At 41.8% G+C, this 21,295-nt stretch overlaps 2 protein-coding genes and 1 pseudogene across 6 annotated transcripts; all 3 read left to right on the top strand.

Moving 5' to 3' along the window:
- Window positions 1-2,728: 2,728 nt before the first annotated feature.
- Window positions 2,729-17,375, top strand: LOC104421803 (LEAF RUST 10 DISEASE-RESISTANCE LOCUS RECEPTOR-LIKE PROTEIN KINASE-like 1.2). Of its 5 annotated transcripts, none has more exons than XR_005548684.1 (7): window positions 2,729-3,535; window positions 14,508-14,540; window positions 14,677-14,946; window positions 15,025-15,954; window positions 16,464-16,518; window positions 17,119-17,157; window positions 17,291-17,375. XR_005548684.1 is itself a non-coding variant. In XM_039307737.1 (5 exons), the coding sequence occupies exons 1-4, from the start codon at window positions 2,755-2,757 to the stop codon at window positions 15,951-15,953; spliced, it is 2,013 nt and encodes a 670-aa protein (XP_039163671.1). In that variant the 5' UTR covers window positions 2,729-2,754; the 3' UTR covers window position 15,954; window positions 16,464-16,923. The 5 variants fall into 5 exon arrangements, 3 of the variants coding, with proteins under 3 accessions (XP_039163671.1, XP_018723313.2, XP_018723314.2); XR_005548683.1 differs by having other exon boundaries at window positions 16,464-16,536; window positions 17,291-17,360; XM_039307737.1 differs by lacking the exons at window positions 17,119-17,157; window positions 17,291-17,375 and having other exon boundaries at window positions 16,464-16,923.
- LOC120290902 (LEAF RUST 10 DISEASE-RESISTANCE LOCUS RECEPTOR-LIKE PROTEIN KINASE-like 1.3) lies at window positions 6,285-9,228 on the top strand. The gene has a single exon (XM_039307739.1). It carries the CDS (start codon window positions 6,755-6,757, stop codon window positions 7,694-7,696), a length of 942 nt encoding a protein of 313 aa, XP_039163673.1. The 5' UTR covers window positions 6,285-6,754; the 3' UTR covers window positions 7,697-9,228.
- Window positions 17,376-17,520: 145 nt separating the features above from the next.
- On the top strand, window positions 17,521-18,267 carry LOC120290473 (annotated as a pseudogene).
- Window positions 18,268-21,295: the final 3,028 nt, after the last annotated feature.

Here is a 21,295-nt window from a genome sequence, read left to right as displayed (position 1 = left end):
TACCAATAAAAGATTTAGCACTAATTTGATACCAATGTAAAAACGGAAGCCCAAAAAAGAAACTAAATAACATAAAAAAGAAAAAAAATACTTCAAAAGCTAAGCATTTACGCTGATTTGAACGAGCCAAAATGAAAACACTGCAACCATTATAGAGTAAGATATAAGCCATCATATCACTCTCCATCGAGTTATGATCTTTATAAGATCATAAACTATAAAAGAGAGAATCAAATAGTTGGTTTGAATAGTAGATTTCATTGAATTTTCTGGTAATTTCTCGCATTAGATTTGAATCACAACCACCATTAATTTCCTCATTATTTTTCGACATACCAAAATGCCAATCACCATTACTTTATTTGTTAAAGACTGTATTTCATCATGCGAAATCACACTAGATTAAAGTCCCCTAAATGTTTCATTGAATGTGCAATTGAATTCTGAATGTTTCAAAGACGTGTATCGAACTCTAAATCTTACCCTTCTTTCAAATAAAAGACAAAAACGGCTGTGGTCCAAAGACGTGTCTCACTTCTTTATGGAAGTCCATAGTCATTTTCAAAGTTTCAATCCATTGAAAGCATCCGCACAAGAAAATTACCAATTCTACAACAACCTTAATCGAATTCTCAATCGCTCTCAGTGGCTGTTGTCTGATACTTCATGCATCGAATTATTACTGCAATTTACTTTTACGACTGATCAATTTCTAACCACGAAATACCTTACTGTGTGCACCATCTAGAAGTAATCCCTGGAGCTATTTTGTGTGCTTGCTTCGTAAGCCTCCACATGCAAAACCAAAAAGGAAGCCCAAACAAAAAGGCAAAAAAAAGATTCTTCAAGAGCTAAGCGAACACGCTGATTTGAACGAGTCAAAATGAAAATACTTACAACGATTATAGTACTTGTTGCATATGAAATTTTACTCACAATGTTTTAAGATCATTTATCGCTTAATCTCGTTGTGGTCGCATAAATAATACGAACTATCAAATCAAACTTCGTCGAATTATAAACTTAGTGAAGACTAAAACTATTAAGAGAATGTGGCATGTTGAGTTTGAATTTTGAGATCCGTTGATTTGTCCGGTAATTTCTTCCTTTTTGTGTTAGCTTTGAATTGCAAGATCAATCAACTTCTTCAATATTTCTCAACATAGAAAATGCCGATAACCACTACTTTAATTGTTAGAGATTGTAATTTCATAAAATTTACTCATGAAAAATTGCACTAAATTAAAGTCCCCTAAATATTTTATAAAAAGTGTAGCCAAGCCCTTAACTATTTAAAAAAAAAAAGGGCGTAAAATTATCAAAACAATCCTAAATTTATTGTTATTTTGCCAATTCAGTCCTAAATTTTTTGCCAATTCAATCCTAAATCTTTTGCATTTGTACAAATTCAGTCCTCCCGACAATTTGGCCGGCCAATGCTAACATGGACACTAGCCAATTCCAACTATCTGGTTAACGCCAATATGTCAATTTTTTAATATTTTATTTACTTTTCAATTTTCTTTTTTTTTTTTTTTTCTTTCCTTCTTCCTTTGGTCGATCATTGGATCGACTAGAGGCAAGGGTTGGGAAGGTCAACGTCGCCATCGACTAGGGAGGCTTGCCCTTGTTGGCACCGGTGACAACCAGCCTCAACCACCCCAAGTGAGGCCTCACTCTTGCCATCACTAGGTGAAGCTCAACCTCCCTAGCCACTGGCGAGAGTGAGCCTCAACCACTACTGGCAAGGCCGAGCTCAACCTTGCTTGCAAAATTAACAAGGCATGACCTCACCAAATTTGGGCGAAACCTCACCGACTAGGAGAAATAAGGAAAGGAAGAAAAAAATAGAGAGAAAAAATGAAAAAAAAAAAAAAAAAAAAAACCTGTGTGTGTGTGTGTGTGTGTGTGTGTGTGTGTGTGAAAAAAAATGAAAAAACTATATGTGTCGGAGAAATAAGGAAAGGAAAAAAAAATAGAGAGAAAAAGTGAAAAAAAAAAAAAAAAAGAAAAAGTACAAAAAAAAAATGAAAAAAGTAAGTGTGTGTGTATGGCTAGACAATCGGTGTCCACATTAGCGCCAACTAGTCAAAATTGATTGGATAAAAATTTGTGTGTGTGTGTGTGTGTGTGTGTGTGTGTGTGTTTGTGTAGCTAGACGATTGATGTCCACATTAGCGCCGACTAGTCAAAATTGACTTGATAAATTGAATTGACACAAATACAAAATGTTTATAATTGAATTGACAAAAAAAAAATGACTGAATTAGAAAAATTATAATAATTTTAAGAAAATGTGTATTAAGCTCTAAATCATTCCTTTCTTTTAAAAGAAAAATGGATATTAGAATGATAGATGAAATAGAAAAAGTTATGGTCTAGTGAAGTTTCCAACTTCTTACTTAATTAAGCCAACCATGAGACTACATACAATGTACTTGTAAAGACTGACACTTAAAATTTGACACGCTAGAGTACTTTTACATTATTTTTTGGCACTAACTTATGACCATAGCAAATCATTATTAACGTATTAGAAAATTTCCACGTAGGATTACTCGAACGTTGCCCGCAAAAAATATATCAAAGTCAAATTTGTGTAGCCTTTGACCAGAAACACAATAAAATAAAATAAAATTGTGCAGCCTTCAGTCCCAATGTAAGACTTTGAACGCATTACTATATAGTTATGGGCGGTCCATTCAAAATTGCCAGACGATTATCTTCTTCCTCACCAAGAAAAGAACAAAGCAAATGCCAAGCCGCCACCACCTTCTCTGCATTCTGTCCCCTTCTCTCTCCCTCGTCTTCTTCTTCTTCTTCTTCTTGCTGAGTTTCCATGGCGTCCACTCCGCTTTCCCAACCATTTGCGAATCGCAGTCTCAATGCGGCAACATCTCCATCAAGTATCCATTCTCGACTGTCAGCGACGCCCCCGTATACTGCGGCTACCCACACCTCAGAATCAGTTGTCCGGATGTCGATAATCCCCCGACCATCTCTCTTCCGGGCGACACCTACCTCGTCACTGAAATCAACTACGTCGAAGAAACCCTGACTCTGGTCGACATCGACGTCGCCGACCTGATATGCCCCAGGGCTAGCCATAACCTCACGATCAACTCGCTCCCGCTCGGTTACAACTCGGCCGACGTCAATCTCACCTTCTTCTTTAACTGCAGCACCCCTCCGTTGGCGCCCATTCCTGCCAGGGCCATCGATTGCTTGCGATCTGGTGATAAGCAGTCGTATGTGTTCGTGGACATGAGCCCCGAAAAGGCGGCGGCGATTCGTGAGGCGTGGGGCTGCGAGGAGGCAGTAATGGTGGCGGTGAAACGGACGGAGGTGACGGCGGCGAACGGGGGGGACGAGCTCGCTGGGGCGATGAGCGAGGGGTTCGCGCTTGACTGGGCGGCGGTGAGGGAGTGCGGCGCGTGCGAGCACTCCGGCGGGCGGTGCGCGTTCAACAAGAATGAGCAGTTGCTGTGCTTCTGCGAGGACGGGTCAAATCACACGGACGGCTCGTTTTGCAAAGGTAAGATTGAAGTTTGTGTCTGTCCGTTTCCTCTCTTTCTTCATAATTGGTTTTGCATCTTGTTTGCCAATCGCCATGATTGCCTTTTTCGATGCTTGTCGCTTCTTAGTTGCGCTTCGTTGCGCGTGATCTGATTTCTGGCATACTTCATGTTTCAGCAGCTTTTAGAATTAGAAAATTATATACTTAGGTTAGTCAATTTCTTAATCAATACTTTTCAAAATTTGAATGGTAATTACACCTACTAGTGTATCCCGGGACCCGTGCAACAGGTCCTATATGAAAGCTTAAATTAATGAATATATATTTAATATGGATTCATAGACAAACAAAACTATTACTTTAGTACCATTCTCACAACTTGGATTATGGTCTATCATTACAAGGTGGTGGTTTCTTTTTTAAAAAATGCCTTTTTCGTTTTTCTTGGCTATTATTGCTTTGATTATAATCATTTTCCTCCCGAGGAATTGATGCCTAGAAAGAGTTTTTATTTTCATTGCTTGAGACTTGAGCGATTGATGGGCCTTAGCAATCTTTGTCAAGAAAAAGATGGCAACCTTGGCTTATCGCTTCCTATAGCTAAAGATCCCAATGTGGATCATCATTGTAGATCACAAGAGATGGCCCTAGTTCGGCTCAATTGAGGAGTCGAGGCCCTTTTCAATCTACTGAGTATACTCATTTTGCAGTTTAAGCTGATAATATGTCAATATTATGAGTCAAATCAGTTCAGAAAAGATGACTATATAATTAAAGATGATTGGTTCCAATCCCATATGTGAAACTAGAAACTGGATAAAGAGGACCGGTCCCCAAAATTAGGGACTGGGGACTAAATTGATTGATCCTAAAATCGGAACCGGACCATACCAGTCCGGTCCGGTCCATGGAAGCGGTCAAATTTTAAAGAAGAGAGTGGCGTCTGATAAAAAAGGAAAAAGAGCGCAGCGTGGTCGTCACTTCCAATCCCAGCTGTCTGATGTCTCTCTATGACATTTATATTACTTACTAACAAGTCTCTATCACATCAAAGACATTTACTTTTGTTCACTCCATCTCCATCTTTCTCTCTTCTCCGCGCAAAACCCACTTCCCCTTAGGGGTGTGCAACCGGACCGGGTAAACCCGGTTCCTGGACCGGCCCACCCGGAAAACAGGGTCGGGAACCGGTTCCCATTGAAACCGGTCCGGAAACCGGTTCCCAAAAGTCAGAACCGGTTTGAACCGGTCCGGGAACCGGTTCCGAGGGATTACCCACCCGGGAACCGGATCGACCGGACCGGTTTGGGAACCGGTTTGAGAACCGGATTGTACGCCTTCTTGTCGACCTTGCGGCTTCACTGGTTGCTGGTGTCGCGAGGAGCCAAGCGGCGGTGCTGGTGCAGTGGCGGCTTCACAGGGGCAAGGGCGACGGCGACGGAGCTTCGAGCGGTCAGAGGTGTCGGGTCGTCGCGGCCACAGCAGGGGCGACGAGTGGTGGTGCGAGCTCGCGGGTGAGGGGGCTTCGGCGGTGGCGCGGTGGTGCGGCCGCGGCGACGAAGGCGCAGCGGTCGGCGGCTATGGTGTGCGGAGGGAGCTCGTGAAGAAGATGAACAGTACACTGTTCTATTTCTTCTTTTTTATTTTCTCCCTGCTGGCTTGTCACGTCTCCCTCATGTCCCTCTCTACGCTGCCCACGTCTCCTCTGCCTCCTGACATAGACCTTTGACTCTCAAGCTTTTCCTCCCTTTTTTTTTATGTGTTTCTTTTTTCCAAAGACCGAAGAAGGCCCCCTGCCGAGTGATCCACGAAGAAAAACCCCAATAGAGTTGCTAAATTATCGCGACCTAATCTCGAGTGAACCACCTAGGGTTTAGGATTTGATTAATATATACGAAATGAGGTAGAAATTTATTTATTAATAACGCTAATATTTCAATATAAATTAAAAGAATTATGTTGTTTTTTCACGTATTAAAATAAAATTCGAAGTCGTATAGGTATGCGGTTGCAAAATAGATTCCAATATAAACAGGGGTCAACCCCTGTTCCCAGACCGGAAAAAAACGGGGTGGGCCGGCGGTCCAATGAAACGGGGTAGGGAATAGGGGTCCAAAAAGGAGAAGGTTATAACGGGGGTAGGGGAACGGGGTCAGGTCTAGACCCTACCCACCCCGAACCCGCTCACCCCTACTTCCCCTCCTCCTTCCCCAAAAACCACCATGACGAGTCCTCCATTTTGGAGAGACGATAAGGACACCTCCAATTCGCTCCGAGCTCGCTCTCGAGCCCTCCTGGATCCTCGCGTCTATGGTGTCTCCCCCCTCCTATCTCCTCCGTATTGCCCCACCGGCCTCCCGCAACTCCATGGGGATCAGATAAGGTCCAACTCCATCCTCGTCGCTCTCCTCGACTCGACTCCCACCACACCGAGCTCGTTGAGAAGGCCCTCCTCCTCCAGACGTTGGACGACGCTGTCCTCCGCCATATAGAGAGGGAAAGAGGCGTGAGAGCCGAGAGAAGAACGAGCATGAGGGGTTGTTGTTCTCTAAATATTTTTAAGAAAAAAACTATTAAAAAAAAAAAGAGTCAGTCCGGTCCAATCCGGACAATTTCGGGCAGTTTCATTTTTGAAACCGGGAACGGACCGAAAATCACCGGTTCCATTTTTATGGAACCAGGAACCGGATTGGCTCCTCCGAAAACTGCCTTAGGCAGTTCCGATCTGGGCGGTCTTTATGGCTCACCCCTTGGCAAAATTGAGAGAAACTCGTCCAGATGATAATTTAGTCGTCTTAGTTCTGAGGCTGCAATCCCTTCTTTTTTGTAGTCTAGGCGATGGCCCTGCACGCCGCTAACTTTGTTCTCGAGGTCCTTATTGAAGTGTACTCGATTGAATTGTCAAGGAGATTGGCCAAGCTCGTTCACTAGTTGAGGGCCGCGTGTAAGAATTGTAAAATGGGTAATAACAGTCCAAGCCGTCCTTAAGTCAAGTCCACAACTAGCCAGCAGCTCAAGCTACGGACTTTGTTTCCACGTGCCTTGTTCTTCTTATTTTCTTCTCAGCTTTTGTCTCAATGCGCCAAAGTCTCGGTCTTTGGGGAGGCCAAATCAAGTGGCTCTCATAGGTGCATTGGGTTCAAATAATTCTCAAAGCAGCATTGTTCTTATCCTCTGCATCCTCTTAATTTACATTTACCCTTCTCCTTGTTTTGTTCCAACACCATCTCCCTTCGAATGGATCTTACCATGTCATATACCTCTCTCTCCTTGCTCTTCATCTTCTCCCTCCATATTCACTTCTTGGTGCCAGCTTCCAGCTACTTCAAGCCGTTCCGAGAGTGTGTTCCCTATCGTTGTGGAGATCAAGAAATCAGCTATCCTTTCAGGCATAATGAGCGACCGAGTTATTGTGGGCATCCAGGCTACGAGCTTGACTGTGATGGAGGTAACCTGACCCTTCTGTCCATGGCGTCCCTGGAGTATCAGGTGATCCACGTGGATAGGAGCGAGCATATCCTTAAGGTGGCGAGGACGGATTTATTGAAAGATATATGTCTTGCAGCACATGTCAACACCACTTTAAACTTCAGTCTCTTCAACTACACTTCCGATTACCTCAATTCTGTCTTATTCTACAATTGCAACTCATTGTCAACCCATTTACCCTATTGGTTCTCTTGTCCCACGTCTGGGGATGGCTGCTTTGCTTTTGATGCGGACCGTAAAATCCACCTATACGAGGTATGCAACTTCAGTGTCTTCGTCCCAATTTTACCAACTGAACGTCTGGGTCTACCAATATCGAAGGTCCACAATAATGCTACCATTAATCGTTCTATTATTAGAAAGATCCTGAAAAAAGGCTTTGAGATCACTTGGCTTGCCAATACATCTCTGTGCGAAAATTGCACTAAATCAGAGGGAAGATGCGGGTATGACTGGACAAGGCAAGAATTCAATTGTTTTTGCCCTGATGCAGCCTATCCGGCGACCTGCCACATAACACCAATACCGGCTAGTGTCCCTTCAATACCGCCAGTACCAGCAATCGTCCCTTCAAGTATGTATGCTTACTCTCATCTAACATGTGGTTTCCACTTAGCCATAAGTTGTTCAAAGAGAAGAATTGCTGGGCATGTCCTTCCCTCAAACGAAGTGCAGTCATCCTCATTGTGACATGCATGATTGTGTTACAATTTAGACTTTTTAAGTCCTAAAACTTTATCACTCCATTCTCAAAAACCTTCCCCACGTTGAATCATTAGGTCAGTATCTACAAACCCACGAGATCTGACGGTTTAAATGCGACAAGCAGATATGCTTTAAGTTTACTGTAAAATCTCACATCATAGACAAGTAATTTAAATCAGAAACGTGTTAGCTGATAAATCAATCAACCTAAAATTTAGGTTTGACTTGTTCTTTACTTTCCCCAACATGAACTCTTGACCCCTCAAATGGGGTAGACTTTTTCCACAGTGAGAACCTTGAAAAAAGGTTTCACTTCTCAATTTCGACTACATAGGAAGAACTCCGGGGGAAATTGCTTTGCATCTTTCTTGGCCACTGTCTTCCTTGTCACTTCCACCCCCACACCTAGAATCAACGTTCGATAGCTGTTCTTTCTTTTTATTTCCCTCCTTCACGAAATATTATCAGACTGAAACCAATGCCGGTCAAAGTCCACGCTCAGAGTAGCTTCCTCTATTTTACTGAGGAAGTAACCGCATCCATCTCTTTCACACTTCAGTCCGAAGAAAGTAAGTAAATAAAAAAATAATTTCTCCATCCTCAGCTTGCCCCTCTGAATTCCAAACCCTCATTCCACATGATATTCTCCATCCATGAGAGCATGAACTTACTCAAATGGGTGATGCAGTCACTCTCCTTCTCTCCTTCCCTTCACACTCCATCCTCGTCTTCGTCCTCGTCGTCCTCATCTTTCGCAAGTTCTTTTATGTGAGGGAGACGACGATGTCCACTATACTGACTGCCGCAGCTCAAGTCTTATTTTCAACTTAAGGCCTGAGCAATTTCTGTCATGAAAAAGATGGCAAGCTATTGCTTCCAAACTAAAGATCCACTGTAGGTCATAATCATCGTAAATCACAAGAGATGGACCTGATTCGGCTTGGCCGAGTAGTCACAGTCCTTTTGACCTACTGATTTTACCCAAGTTGCAGTTTGAGCTGACGATATCACCAGTCAAATCAGTTCAGAAAACATAACTAAGCAAAGTTCAGAGAAATCGTCCAGATGAAGTTTAGCTGCCTCAGTTCTGAGGCTCCGATCCCTTCTGTTCTCCAGTCTAGGCGATGGCCCTGCTTCTGTCTAGAACACTGCAAACGACGTTCTTGAGGTCCTTATTGGAGTTTCCTCAAAGTGAATCGTGAAGGAGATTGGCAAAGCTCGTTGATTAGTCAGGGGTTGTAGATAGGAATGGTAAAATGGGGAATACTAGTCCAAGTCGTCCCACAAGTCAAGTTTACAATTAACCAGCAGCTCAAGCTACTCGGCTTTGTTTCCACAGGCCTTGTTCTCCTTCTTTTCTTCTCAGCCTTTGTCTCACTGCGCCAAAGTCTTGGTCTTTCGGGACATCAAGACGGAAGGTTCTCGTTAGTGCATTCGGTCAAGTCATTCGTTCAAAAAGCAGCATTATTCTGATCCCCTGCATCCTCTTTCCTTTATATGTAGTACCCTCCTTTTGCTCCAACACCATCTCCCTTCGGAAGGATCTTACCATGTCATGCTCCTCTCTCTCCTTGCTCTTCCTCATCTCCCTCCATATTCACTTCTCGGTGTCAGCTTCTGGTGAATTCCCGCTGTTCCAAGAGTGCACTCCTTTTGATTGTGGAGAGCAACAAATCAGCTATCCTTTCAGGTGTGAAGAGCAACCAAGTTACTGTGGATATCCAGGCTACGAGCTCCACTGTGATGGAGATGGCCTAACCCTGTCCATGGCATCCCTGAAATATCAGGTGATAAACGTGAACAGGAGTGCGAAGATCCTTGAGGTGCAGAGGACTGATATATCAGAAGATATATGTCTTCCAACCCATGTTGACACCACTTTGGACTTGCATCTCTTCAACTACACTTCTAGTGACCTCAACTCCACCTTATTCTCCGGTTGTGTCCCATTGCCGATCCCTTGTCCTTATCCATTCTTTTGCCCCCCGTTTAGTTTTCACTACTTTGCTCCCAATGTGGACCTTGCAGAACCGCTACACAAGCAATGCAAATTCAGTGTCCTTGTCCCAATTTCAAGAGAAGCTCTAGGTCTACTGCCACCACATTCGGAGGGTGGTGACCTTAGGGCTGTTCTTAGTAAGGTCCTGAACGAAGGTTTCGAGATCACCTGGATTGCTGACACATCGCAGTGTGAAAATTGCAACAAATCAGGGGGAAGATGCGGGTATGGCTGGACAGGGCAAGAATTCAATTGTTTTTGCCCTGATGGAGTCTATTCAACGACTTGTGGCCAACAGGGTATGCATGCTTACTCTCCCCTAACTTGTGGATTTCAATTAGTTAATGTTCTTCCATGGGAGGGATTGCTGGGTTTGACTGTTATTTGGAAAAACGACCTGCTCATGCCCTTTAAAGCGTGACAATCTCATTTGGCTGGGCATGCCCTTCTCTCTGATATGATGAAGTGCAGTAATCTCATTCTCGCTGTGACATAATCATGTCAAAATTTAGAATCCCAAGTCCTAAAACTTTATCACCCCATTCTCAACAACCTTCCTTGCCTTAACTGTTGGATCATTAGGTCTGTATCTGCAAACCCACAAGATCCAACGGTTTAAATACGACGAGCGAAGATGCTCTGATTTTAGTGTAATATTTCACATCATGGACCAGTAATTTAAATCGGAATGCATTTAGCTGATAGTCAATTCACCTAAAATTTAGGTTTGACTTGTTCTTTACTTTACACGACATGAACTCTTGACCCCTCAAATGGGCTAGACTTTTTCCACAGTCAGAACCTTAAAAAAGATATCACTTTACAATTTCAACAACACAGGAAGAACTCTGGAGGAAATTGCTTTGCATGTTTCCTCCGTCTTCCTCATCACTTCCAACCCCAGACCCAGTTTCAACGTTCGATAGCCATCACTTTCTTTGATTTCCCTCCTCCACGAAATATCAGAAGACTGAAACTTGTCTCGGTCAAAGTCGAGGGTCAGAATAGTTTTCTATATTATACTGAGGAATTAACGACGTCCGTCTCTCACACTTGAGTCTGAAGAAAGTGAATGCAAAAAAAAATTTCTCCATACTCAACTTGCCCCTCTGAACTCTAAACTCTCGTTCCACAATTTATTCTCCCATAAGAGCATGAACTTACTCAAATGGGTGACGCAGCCAACCACTCCCCTTCTCTCCTTCCCTTCACGCTCCATCCTTGTCTTCATCCTCATCGGCCTCATCATCCCACAAGTTCTTTTATGTGAGGGAGACGATGATGTCCACTACACCGAATGCCGCCACTCTTTTAATTGCGGAACCATCGCAAATATTACTTATCCTTTCTGGGGAGGTGGCCGACCCCAATTCTGTGGGCTTCCAGAATTCAGGGTCGAGTGCCACGAGAACAAATACCCCATCTTTGAGTACCAAGAGCAGACGTATCGAGTCCTCAAGATAGATCAACATCTTCGTATGATGACAATCGCAAGGATGGATTTGATGGACGTTTCGTGCTTGGGCGAGTTTAGGAATACTAGCATGATGGATTCCACTCTCTTCCATATGACCCCAGCCGTTAGGAACCTCAGCATCTTCTACGGATGTTTGGCCACGTCAAAGAACATAAGCAATGAGTTCGAGTGCTTCCATGATGACTTCAGGAAGTCGGCTTTCTTCATGGATAACATCTTCTTGGACAGACCGCTCCCGGTTAACCTCATCAGCTGCCTCACGAGCATCAAGGTTCCTGTTCTTCAGAGTGCGCTCGATGAGCTTGGAAGAGGCAATATCAGCTTGCAAGAAGCTCTGAAACGAGGGTTCGAGTTTCAGTACAGTGACCAACCTGAGTGCTCAGCGTGCGCCTGCCTCTTCTGGCGGCTTTTGCGGGAGCAACTTTTTTTTATTCACCATCTAGTTTCACTTGTTATTGCCGCGACAAACCCTGCACTCGTACCTGCAATGACCCTGGTATGTTCTTCTGGTAGCATTCCCAGGTGATTATTCTCAACTCCATTTGGTGGGTTCTAGTTTATATCGGCACATGAGATTCTATTATAGACCACGTAGATTATGCACGAAATCATTAAACCTTGAGCTGCTGTGGATTTAGTTTAGATTAGTTCCACAGAGATCATATGGCCAATGGACCTGAGATTTGTCCAGAGAAAAATCCAATTCAACCGAATGTGATCCGCTTGTTTCTTTTGTTGGAACTTCAACGGCGCTACTCTTTGTTTCATCTTCCTCCATCTAAGAATAGCATACAATAAGAATTAAGACTTTTCTTTCGTTTTTCTCTCTTTGGTGGCGCAAAGCAAGAGGAAATTTCAACTTAGCTACTGCTTGACCAGCAATTCTTCGCGAGAGAGAGAGAGAGTCGTTTTCGCTGACTAGTCACGAAGGTCCGTTGCGAGCCAAACACGTCCCAATCTTGAATTGTCAATGGTCAACGGAGGAGGAGCTCCTGAGGAAGGCAATTTAGATTGGACTTCCTTTTAGCCCCGATTTGACTCTTGATTCAGGCCCATTAAAGGGAGCCCAAAAATGGGCCCATTGATGTGGATTTGGGCCTACAATTTAGACTATAGGATCATCGAAGTCAACATCCATTGACTAATTCCAAGGCTTAGTTGGGTCTTAAGCTATGCGTAGGGTTGTGGGAACTTCGACGTGAGATAAGAAAAAATGTGATTAATTTTTCAACGCGCTAAAGTTTGGTATCAGAAAATTTAAAAAAAAAAAATAAAAATAAAAAAGATCAACAACCAATAATTAAGTTGCATTGCTTAGTTAGGATATGTTCTTAATGATTAGGTAAGATCATCAAAGTCAACATTTCGGAAAAAACGTTGGTGGTCCTCCAACCTAAGTCCCTTTGACTAGGAAATTTCCTGGTTCGCTCCTCTTAAGGATTTTTTTTTTTTTTTTTTTTCAGGGGTGCAAAAATTTGCCCCGCGTAATCCATGGGGCGTTTGACTAATGCGCGCCCCGGAGTTACTTTCCGTCTCCGTTCGGTATTCCTCTCTTCAAAGTCGATGAACCAGCCTGGAGTTCTAGGACTAGTTCAGACCAACCCCATTTTGACTTTTCTGCAAATTGCTTTCCACACCCTCTCCTGCCTGTTTCTGCAATCCTCTCTGCCTCCTTCCAGTCCCAAATGAATCTCCAAAGCTTCATCTGCGGAGCTTGTTGTCGTTGCTTGGTCCTTGTCGTCGTCCTTGCCAGCATAGTCTATCAGGCTGTAGCGAATGATGCGAAGTATGAGGCCTGCGCACCTCAGAACTGCGGAGACGGCCTGAATATCAGCTACCCTTTTTGGATTTCGGGGGAGCAAGAGTCCTATTGTGGCTATCCGAATTTTGAGATTACCTGTGTAGAGAAATACCCTGTCCTGAATTTCCCAGAGGGTGAGTTCTTCATTAACGAAATCTTCCATGTGAACCATTCTATCCTCGTGGTTGATGCCCTCGTGCACAATGACACCTGTGGTGCTCCGCCTTCATTATATCAGCTTCGAAGGACGCCTTTCAATCTGAGTTCCACTAATGCCGATTTCTTCTTCTATTATAATTGCACCTTGCCGCTGCCACAAAATTTTGCATATCCAGTGAGCTGTGCTAGCAACTACGCCAACTATTCTTTTGCTCTTTTCCCCAAGGAAGCATTGCAAGACCCGGATGTGCATTATGCCGTCCACTCCTGCAGTTCTCCAGTTAGTGTACCTGTTCATGTTAATGCAAATACCACTAGCTTGGCGACTATGGATTACCGTAAGATTATGGAGATGGGGTTCCTTTTGAACTGGACCGCAATTGATTGCAGTGACTGTGAGGAAAGTGAGGGACGGTGTGGATTCGAGAACAATAATTTCGTTTGTTTTTGCCAAGATGGCCCTCATTCTCAAACCTGCAATGATGGTAAATTTATGGGTGATTTGGTTTTTTTTTTTTTTTCTTGACTGAGTTTTCGGGTCCAATGTTCTGCTTGATCTTTCGTTTCTACGTGCTGTGGATAATGTCCTTGAACTTATTCAATTTCTTCGCCTTAGCTTAGATTCTAGACTTGTTTACTGCTGCAAATGAAACTCTCTGATCTCCTGGGTTCCAAGATAACTTATTGGAACCTCGTAGATTTTGATGTTCGCGAACCTGGAGGAATTGAAAGAAAGAGTAATGGAAATGTTTGTGTTTCTTTCTGCAACAAATTACAAGTTATCAATTGGGTGTTCATGATTCAAGAAGCTTGAAAGTTCTTGCCTGAACATGAGCTGCCCACTTCTTTTTATCAGCAGAACGATAGTTCTGCTTAGAAGCCGAAAGTTTTGAGACATGTCTAGAAGCATACTGCCGATTCAATTAGTGGCACAGAAAGTTTTATCTATCTCCGCATCTGATACCACATTGTTGATCATATTGCAGGGTGATTGCTACTTTTATACCAGCAAGAAATTTCATTTTCCTGTCTTCCTGTTCATCCCCTGATAACTCTAGAAATTCAGGACTTTAGCTAATGTCCATACTCGTTAGTCAATCAGCCATATATCCATTTTCATGTGTTTCCAATTTCTTCTGGTAACATGCCACTAATTGATCCGTGAAAAGTTCAATAGGAGGATTGAGCCAAACTGGTGAATTTGTAATCTTTTCACTCGATCATGGCATTTTTTCTTTCTTGAAACTGAATGAGCTATAACCTCATGATGTGCTCTGATCTTTATTTCTCCTAGACACTTTTAAATGACCTGTTTGCACTTCGTTGACAAATTTTTCACTTTTGATGACTACTGTCTCAGGAGAACCAAATAAAGGACGGAAACTAGTAGTAGGTAAATATTTCGAGACTCTCCTCCACTTCTCTACATTCTCCTCTGCAATTTGTTCCGAATTTTTTACAGTAAGCTTGCATCATTGCTCAATGGAATCAATATTTCTAATGATGTGCTCTCTCTCCCCTAAAATCAGGTTTTGCTTCAGCAGGTGGAACAGCAGGCGGAATTGTGATCATAGCAATTATTATCTTCATCTATCGATCTCGCCAAAGAAAAAAATATAAGCAGTCATCCTTTGCCTCAGGAAGCACCTCCTCAATTTACTCCTCCAGGACAGATTTTGAGAAGGGCAGTGTCTACCATGGATTGCCCATCTTTGACTACAACGAACTTAAGAATGCTACAAACAATTTCGATCCAGCAGCGGAACTTGGTGATGGAGGCTTTGGCACTGTTTTCAAAGGTAATAGCAACACTAAAGCTGTCCATAGTTAGTGAACCCGTCATCAATGATTTTGCCTAACCTTAACAAGTTTTGCAGGCAAACTTCAAGATGGGCGTGTAGTTGCAGTCAAGAGATTGTATGAAAGCAACTACAAAAGAGTTGAGCAGTTCATGAATGAAGTCGAAATACTTGCTCGCTTACACCACCCAAATCTAGTCTCACTGTATGGCTACACCTCCCGGCACAGCCGTAGACTCCTGCTTGTGTATGAATATGTGCCAAACGGCACAGTGGCTGATCATATTCATGGCGATTTAGCTAAACCCAGCTCGCCCCCATGGTCCACCCGTTTGAAAATAGCCATAGAAACTGCAAACGCATTGGTGTATCTCCACGCATCTGATGTTATCCATCGAGATGTGAAGACCAACAATATCCTGCTGGACGAGAATTTCACTGTCAAGGTTGCGGATTTCGGTTTGTCGCGCCTCTTCCCATTGAATGCCACTCATGTTTCAACTGCTCCTCAAGGGACACCAGGTTATGTCGATCCAGAGTACCACCAATGCTACCAGTTGACTGAGAAGAGCGATGTATATAGCTTTGGAGTAGTCTTAATGGAGCTCATATCTTCCTTGCCAGCCGTTGATATCATGAGGCATCACCACGAGATAAATCTATCCGCCCTGGCCATTAACAAGATCCAAAGCCATGCGTTGCACGAGCTTGTAGATCAAAATCTTGGGTTTGATACAGTCAATAGGACTAGAGAAATGATTACTGCGGTGGCAGAGTTGGGGTTCCGGTGCTTGGAAGAAGTCCACGACATGAGGCCATCCATGGAAGAGGTATTGGATACACTAAAGGAAATACAAAACCGTGGAGACAACATGGAGAAGTCAGACCAAACGGATAATATATCAGATGATGCTGTTCTGTTGAAGAACAATCCATTAACATTTTCGCCGGTTTCGGTCGCGGCGAAATGGGTTAGCAATGATTCGACACCCAATGCCAGTGGTTAGGTTGCTGTTAAAAAATGATCCATTTTTGGAAAGATCTAGACTACACCAGACTTAATGGAGAAAGAAAAAATGGCGGCAACAATTTGTCCAAAGTTGAAGATTCTCGTAAACTTCTAGTAACATGCATGCAAGAAAATGCAAGAAGACTCTCAAATATTGAAGAACTTTCTGGTACGTGGGCAGCAAATGGACAAAAGAAAAAGTAAAACAAGTCAACAAAAGCTGTAAAGCTGATAATAGAAATATACAGAAAAATGGAGAAGCAACTAGAAGTCCTCAAAGTCGGTTGTGTATGGCGGTGACACGCCTATAAATAGGGGTTGGGGTGTCTGTTTTAAGTTGTAAAAAAAACTACACACACTCCTTCCTTTGTAATAAAAACTTTCATAATAAAAGCTCTGTTTTTTTTTTTTACCCATTCTCCATTTGCCATTGTAGTCCATTTATATCCATCCATATTTCACACATAACACTTGCCCACAAACACACTTCCGCAAAAACATCCAACAGTTGCCATTGCAGGAGACGAGATCTTTTGAAGATTGCTGATTTGTACAGTAGTGAGGTAATGTGCATGAGCGAGGTAAAGAGGACAGCCACATGGTATTTTTCCTTTGTTTGTTATCATATTCTTCCATACCGGGCATCTTTACTGAGATGGGAATATTATGTGGATGAGATATAGCAGTTGGCACACTTTCATCTTTGTTTTCTCTTCTAAATTGAGCATGAGAGCTTAGCCTCTCTTTTTGGGTAGGTACGTGACCACGAAACAGTTCAACATTGACTTCTATAGTGTGTTGAATGTCTCGTTCATACCATCCACGGCATTGCCCGAAAAGCTTTGTTTGGATTTCTGCCTAAAATGATACATGAACCGAGAGCGATCTGATAGAATAGCCATGGCTTCTGTTCTTCCTAGTTTTTCCATGGAAGCAATTGCAGGAAATGGATTACTATTCTACCACCAGCTCCTGCTACTATGCAGCTAGCATACCTATTTACGTAAATGCCAATTTCCCTAGCCCTAATGGCTATGGATTTTCTTTCATGAAATGGAATGTGCTATAACCTCATCATGTACCCTGATCTTTATATATCTTAGACACTTTGAAATCATCTGTTTGCAATTCGTTGACACATTTTTCACTTTTGATGACAACAGTCCTAGGAAACAAAAAGATTGGTCTTAAAGTTGGAATAGGTAATTAATTCAAGACTCTCTCTTCCACTTCTCTACGCTATCCTCTGCAATTTGTTCTGATTTTTGATAGTATGCTTCCCTTATTGTTATATCAAGTGAGACTGCTATTCAAAAACACACTTCATTTTCTTAGGAATGGCTGCATTAGGAGCTGGAATTGTGGTCACCCTTATCTTAATACAAGCTTTGAAGAAGCAGAGGAGGAGCAAATATCTCGATGGTGAAATGAAAATTAAGGGACTCATCTCTTCCCCGCCGTCTGCATCTCCACGTACTTAAGATACACCTATAAGGACATCAAGACCATGATGACTAACTCTTTTAAAGAAAAGTTAGGCCAGGAGGCTAAAGAAAAGTGGCTCCATGTACAAAGGCAAGCTTCAAGATGGTCAACTTGTGGTAGTGAAGTTGCTAAAGAAGCTGAAAGGTGATGCATAAGAATTTTTCAATGAAGTTGCAAGCATAAGCAAGACTTCTCTTGTCAATGTTGTCACCCTCCTGGGGTTCTATTTTGAAGGAAGCAAAAAAGCTTTGATTTATGAGTTCATGCCCAATGGATCACTTGAGAAGTTCATATTCAACAAGAGTAACACTTTGGAGCTAGATCGACAATTGAGTTGGGACACATTGTACCAGATTTCGCTTGGCATAGCTCACGGGCTAGAGTACTTGCATAGAGGATGCAAAACGAGGATCTTGCACTTCGACATAAAGCCTCATAACATTCTCCTTGACACAAACTATTGTCCCAAGATTTCTGACTTTGGTCTTGCCAAAATATGCCCAAGAGAAGAGAGCATTGTGTCATTGCTTTGTGCTAGGGGCACTGTAGGATACATTGCTCCAGAGTTGATCATAAGGAACATCAGAGGGGTTGCAATACCAAACCAAATACAATGAGTAGTGGGGTCCTAAGCTAAGCCTTGGCTAAACCTTGGAAATCTTAATGCCATAATGCCTTTCAAATCCTCCTAGCCATTATCCTACTGCAATAATTCTTGCTAAGAAGAACACCCATGTTGTGGCAATTCCACCCAGAAGGTAATGGGTTACTTCTACAGCACGTCCTTGTATAATGCTCAAGGCTCTAGGCTAAGTAGTAGCAGCAACTTTTAATTTATTATGAGCCCAAATGATAGATTCAATTTTCTCACAAATCGGATGTCTATAGCTATGGTATGATGGTTCTAGAGATGGTCAGCAAGAGAAAAAATATTGAAGTCACAATAGATTCAACTAGTGAAGCATACTTCCCTCACTAGGTCTACCGATGCCTAGAGCTTCAACAAGAGCTTGGACTGCTTGGGATCACAAATGAGGAGGATGAAACAATCATGAAGAAGATGATTATAATAGGCCTATGGTGCATTCAAATCAATCCAAGAGCTTGACCATGTATGACCCAAGTTGTGGAGATGCTAAAAGGAAGTGTTGAGGCCTTGCAAATTCCTCCCAAACCCATTTTTTCATCACCCTGAGGATCGCTTACGGCTTGTCCGTGTGAAAGTTCGTATCTACAAGAGAGTAATGACTCAAGTTGGAATTGTTCATTATCAATTATACAAGACCAACACAGTTTGTAATAGACTAAGCAACTACAAAATTAATGATTATTGAGCTGTTCATAAATTTGTGATTAGATGTTTAGGTTGAATTTCTACAAGTATGACTCAAAAATAAGTGAAAAGTGTATTGTTGACACCGAAATTTTCATATATGGGTCTCTATTTCATTTTTATCAATATTAGGGATCTAATTTATGACATAAATTGGCCCCCCAACCCAAAAATCGATCCTGTATTATTTAGTATGCACATTGCTCGCTACATCCCATCACGATTAGGGACATTGTGATGTTAAAATTTTCACTACGGCATGGCATAGGCATAACTGAAATAAAAATAATAACAAATAAGAATAATAACTTAGAACAAATAAAAAAATTTAAAAAAAAAATATACAATGAAAAAAGGGAAAGGTCGCTGATCATTTTATATTTCACAGACACATTAAGTTTGTCACACCAATTCACCATGAAGAACGGGCCTCATTTTGAAGCCCATCCGTTGGATTCGTGCATCAGCCTAGGAGAGAGCTTTGGTGGCCACCCACACGGCAAGGCACGTATTGGCCGCTGCTCTCTCTCTCTCTCTCTCTCTCTCTCTCTTCAGCCACATCCGTGTAGGTTAGACGATATTTTTTCCTTGATTTTCCATCTCTTATAATAATACATATATCTAAGAGCTTCTACGTATCTTTATTTGATTATGTAAATCTGATATATTATCTTAGATAGTTATCTCATAAAACCTATCAACAAACTCCATACTTCATTATGATTCATCAAATAATAGAAATTCCACAATTTTCTACTCTGCATATTTCTAATCTGCTATTGTGATTCAAAGGAGCTCGTCTTGGCGGAAGTATTAATGGTAAGATCAATGTACTTATTTTGTATCAATCTTTATTTCCTCAATTCATCCTCATTAGAGATTAAACTTCGGAGTTCAAATTCGAATATGAGCAAAATGTCACGGTCTTACATAGTAATAAGCTCATTTTTGATAAGATGTATGTGTTTTAACGTCAAGCAGCAATATCTTTGGTAGAATCAGTCTTTTATAATTTTATGTTGGTTAAAAAAAAAAAAAAAAAAAAAAAAAAAAAAACTACGTTTCGGTTTGTATCAAGGTTAATGGCTGTCGGTATTTTAAATCCTAATATATCCCATTGCAAAGCCATGAGTTCCTCATCATCTTTGTTGAATCTTCATGTTCCCTCATGTCATTTCAGCTCATTTAGCGATTATTTATCTTTAAGGATAGCATACGACAGCTCCATTTTTTATTTCGTGCTATTTATGTCCAATTTTGTGTTTAAATCCATCTCATTTGCTCGTATTTAAATTCTGTCAAGCATCATTTTTTTCTTACTTATTATGGTTTTGGATCTCATTTTGATAGCATTTATATCACATTTGCCTGTATGTTGGTGTATGCATGCACAGTAGCTAGTTTACTTCGATTTCTAGACGTTCGGGCGTGATTTTTTGCTTGTTTATGAGGTGTTACATGGTCACATTTCGCTGTCCATGAGGTCTTGTTTGGTCCATAAGGCAAGCTCCAAAGCCAACCCTCGCAAATCTCCATGGTCTGGGGTCGTGTCAGGTTAATCGTTAGTCCCTTTCGTGTAATTTTCGGACTACAAGCAAACCTTAATTCTTGCTGTCCATCTTCGGGGATTTCGTGCTAATCATTGCCGGTACTCGATTGTTCCCTAATTTACCTCGTGCCCGTCCTTAACCCAAGACAATCTTTTAAGTTGGCTTCCAAACTTGTCTCGAGAAAATAACCGACAATCTGAAACCAAATTATCTAATTCTTTTTCTCTTTTTTTTTGTGTAAATAAATATGATAGAAATTATAATAACGTAGTGTGTATTTTAGAAAAATAATTATTTTTTTGGAAATAAGCTAGTCGAGATCAAGAAGGTACATGTCAATTGCATCCTCAACAATTTGGGAGAAAAGGGTACATTTCAAACGCATCTTAATTCCTATAGGGCTTTCTAAACGGGATCATAATCTTGTTCTAGCTCAAAACTCAATTACACACCTTCACAAGATTTTTCAACAAATTAAGAGTCCAAGTTAATCCCATTCAACGCTTCCCTTGGAAATCAAAGACTCTAAAGACAAAACTTTTTGTGTATATGCTTCAAGGTTTCGATTGCCATATAATGCTACCCAAACACCGGGCGTGCATTTATGTATGTTTTTGTCACCTATGAGGTAGGCCTTATCTATGGTCTAAGAGTGCAATTTAGTTTACCTAGAAAACACCACAAGATACGACTTTTTGATGGATGTGCATCAAGATTTCAATTGTCATATACTCGAAAGTTTCAATTTAACAAGCTGAAACGTTACAGAGATGTCCAGTTTTGAGCGGTAACGTTTTCCTGAATCCAGTTGCTGCACCCCACCGCTCCTCTTCTCCCCAACTTCCGATTTGTCGCAACAGGATATGGCCCTTCCATAGGCACAATGATTGTGTTGTACTTGACATTCTTCTTTCACATGGATCACTCTAAATAATACCGACATTGATGCACAATGCGTGACACGACACGCCA

Source organism: Eucalyptus grandis, chromosome 2 (genome assembly GCF_016545825.1).
Source record: "Eucalyptus grandis isolate ANBG69807.140 chromosome 2, ASM1654582v1, whole genome shotgun sequence".
Lineage (NCBI taxonomy): Eukaryota > Viridiplantae > Streptophyta > Magnoliopsida > Myrtales > Myrtaceae > Eucalyptus > Eucalyptus grandis.
Note: the sequence above shows the minus strand (reverse complement) of the source record. Positions and strands in the feature narration are given on the sequence as shown.

Coding starts and splice junctions, on each gene's coding strand:
- LOC104421803 (XM_039307737.1), top strand. CDS start 2,755: ATGCCAAGCCGCCACCACCTTCTCTGCATTCTGTCCCCTTCTCTCTCC. Junction 3,536..14,507: donor GGACGGCTCGTTTTGCAAAG/GTAAGATTGAAG, acceptor CTACTGTCTCAG/GAGAACCAAATAAAGGACGG. Junction 14,541..14,676: donor AGGACGGAAACTAGTAGTAG/GTAAATATTTCG, acceptor CCCTAAAATCAG/GTTTTGCTTCAGCAGGTGGA.
- LOC120290902 (XM_039307739.1), top strand. CDS start 6,755: ATGGATCTTACCATGTCATATACCTCTCTCTCCTTGCTCTTCATCTTC.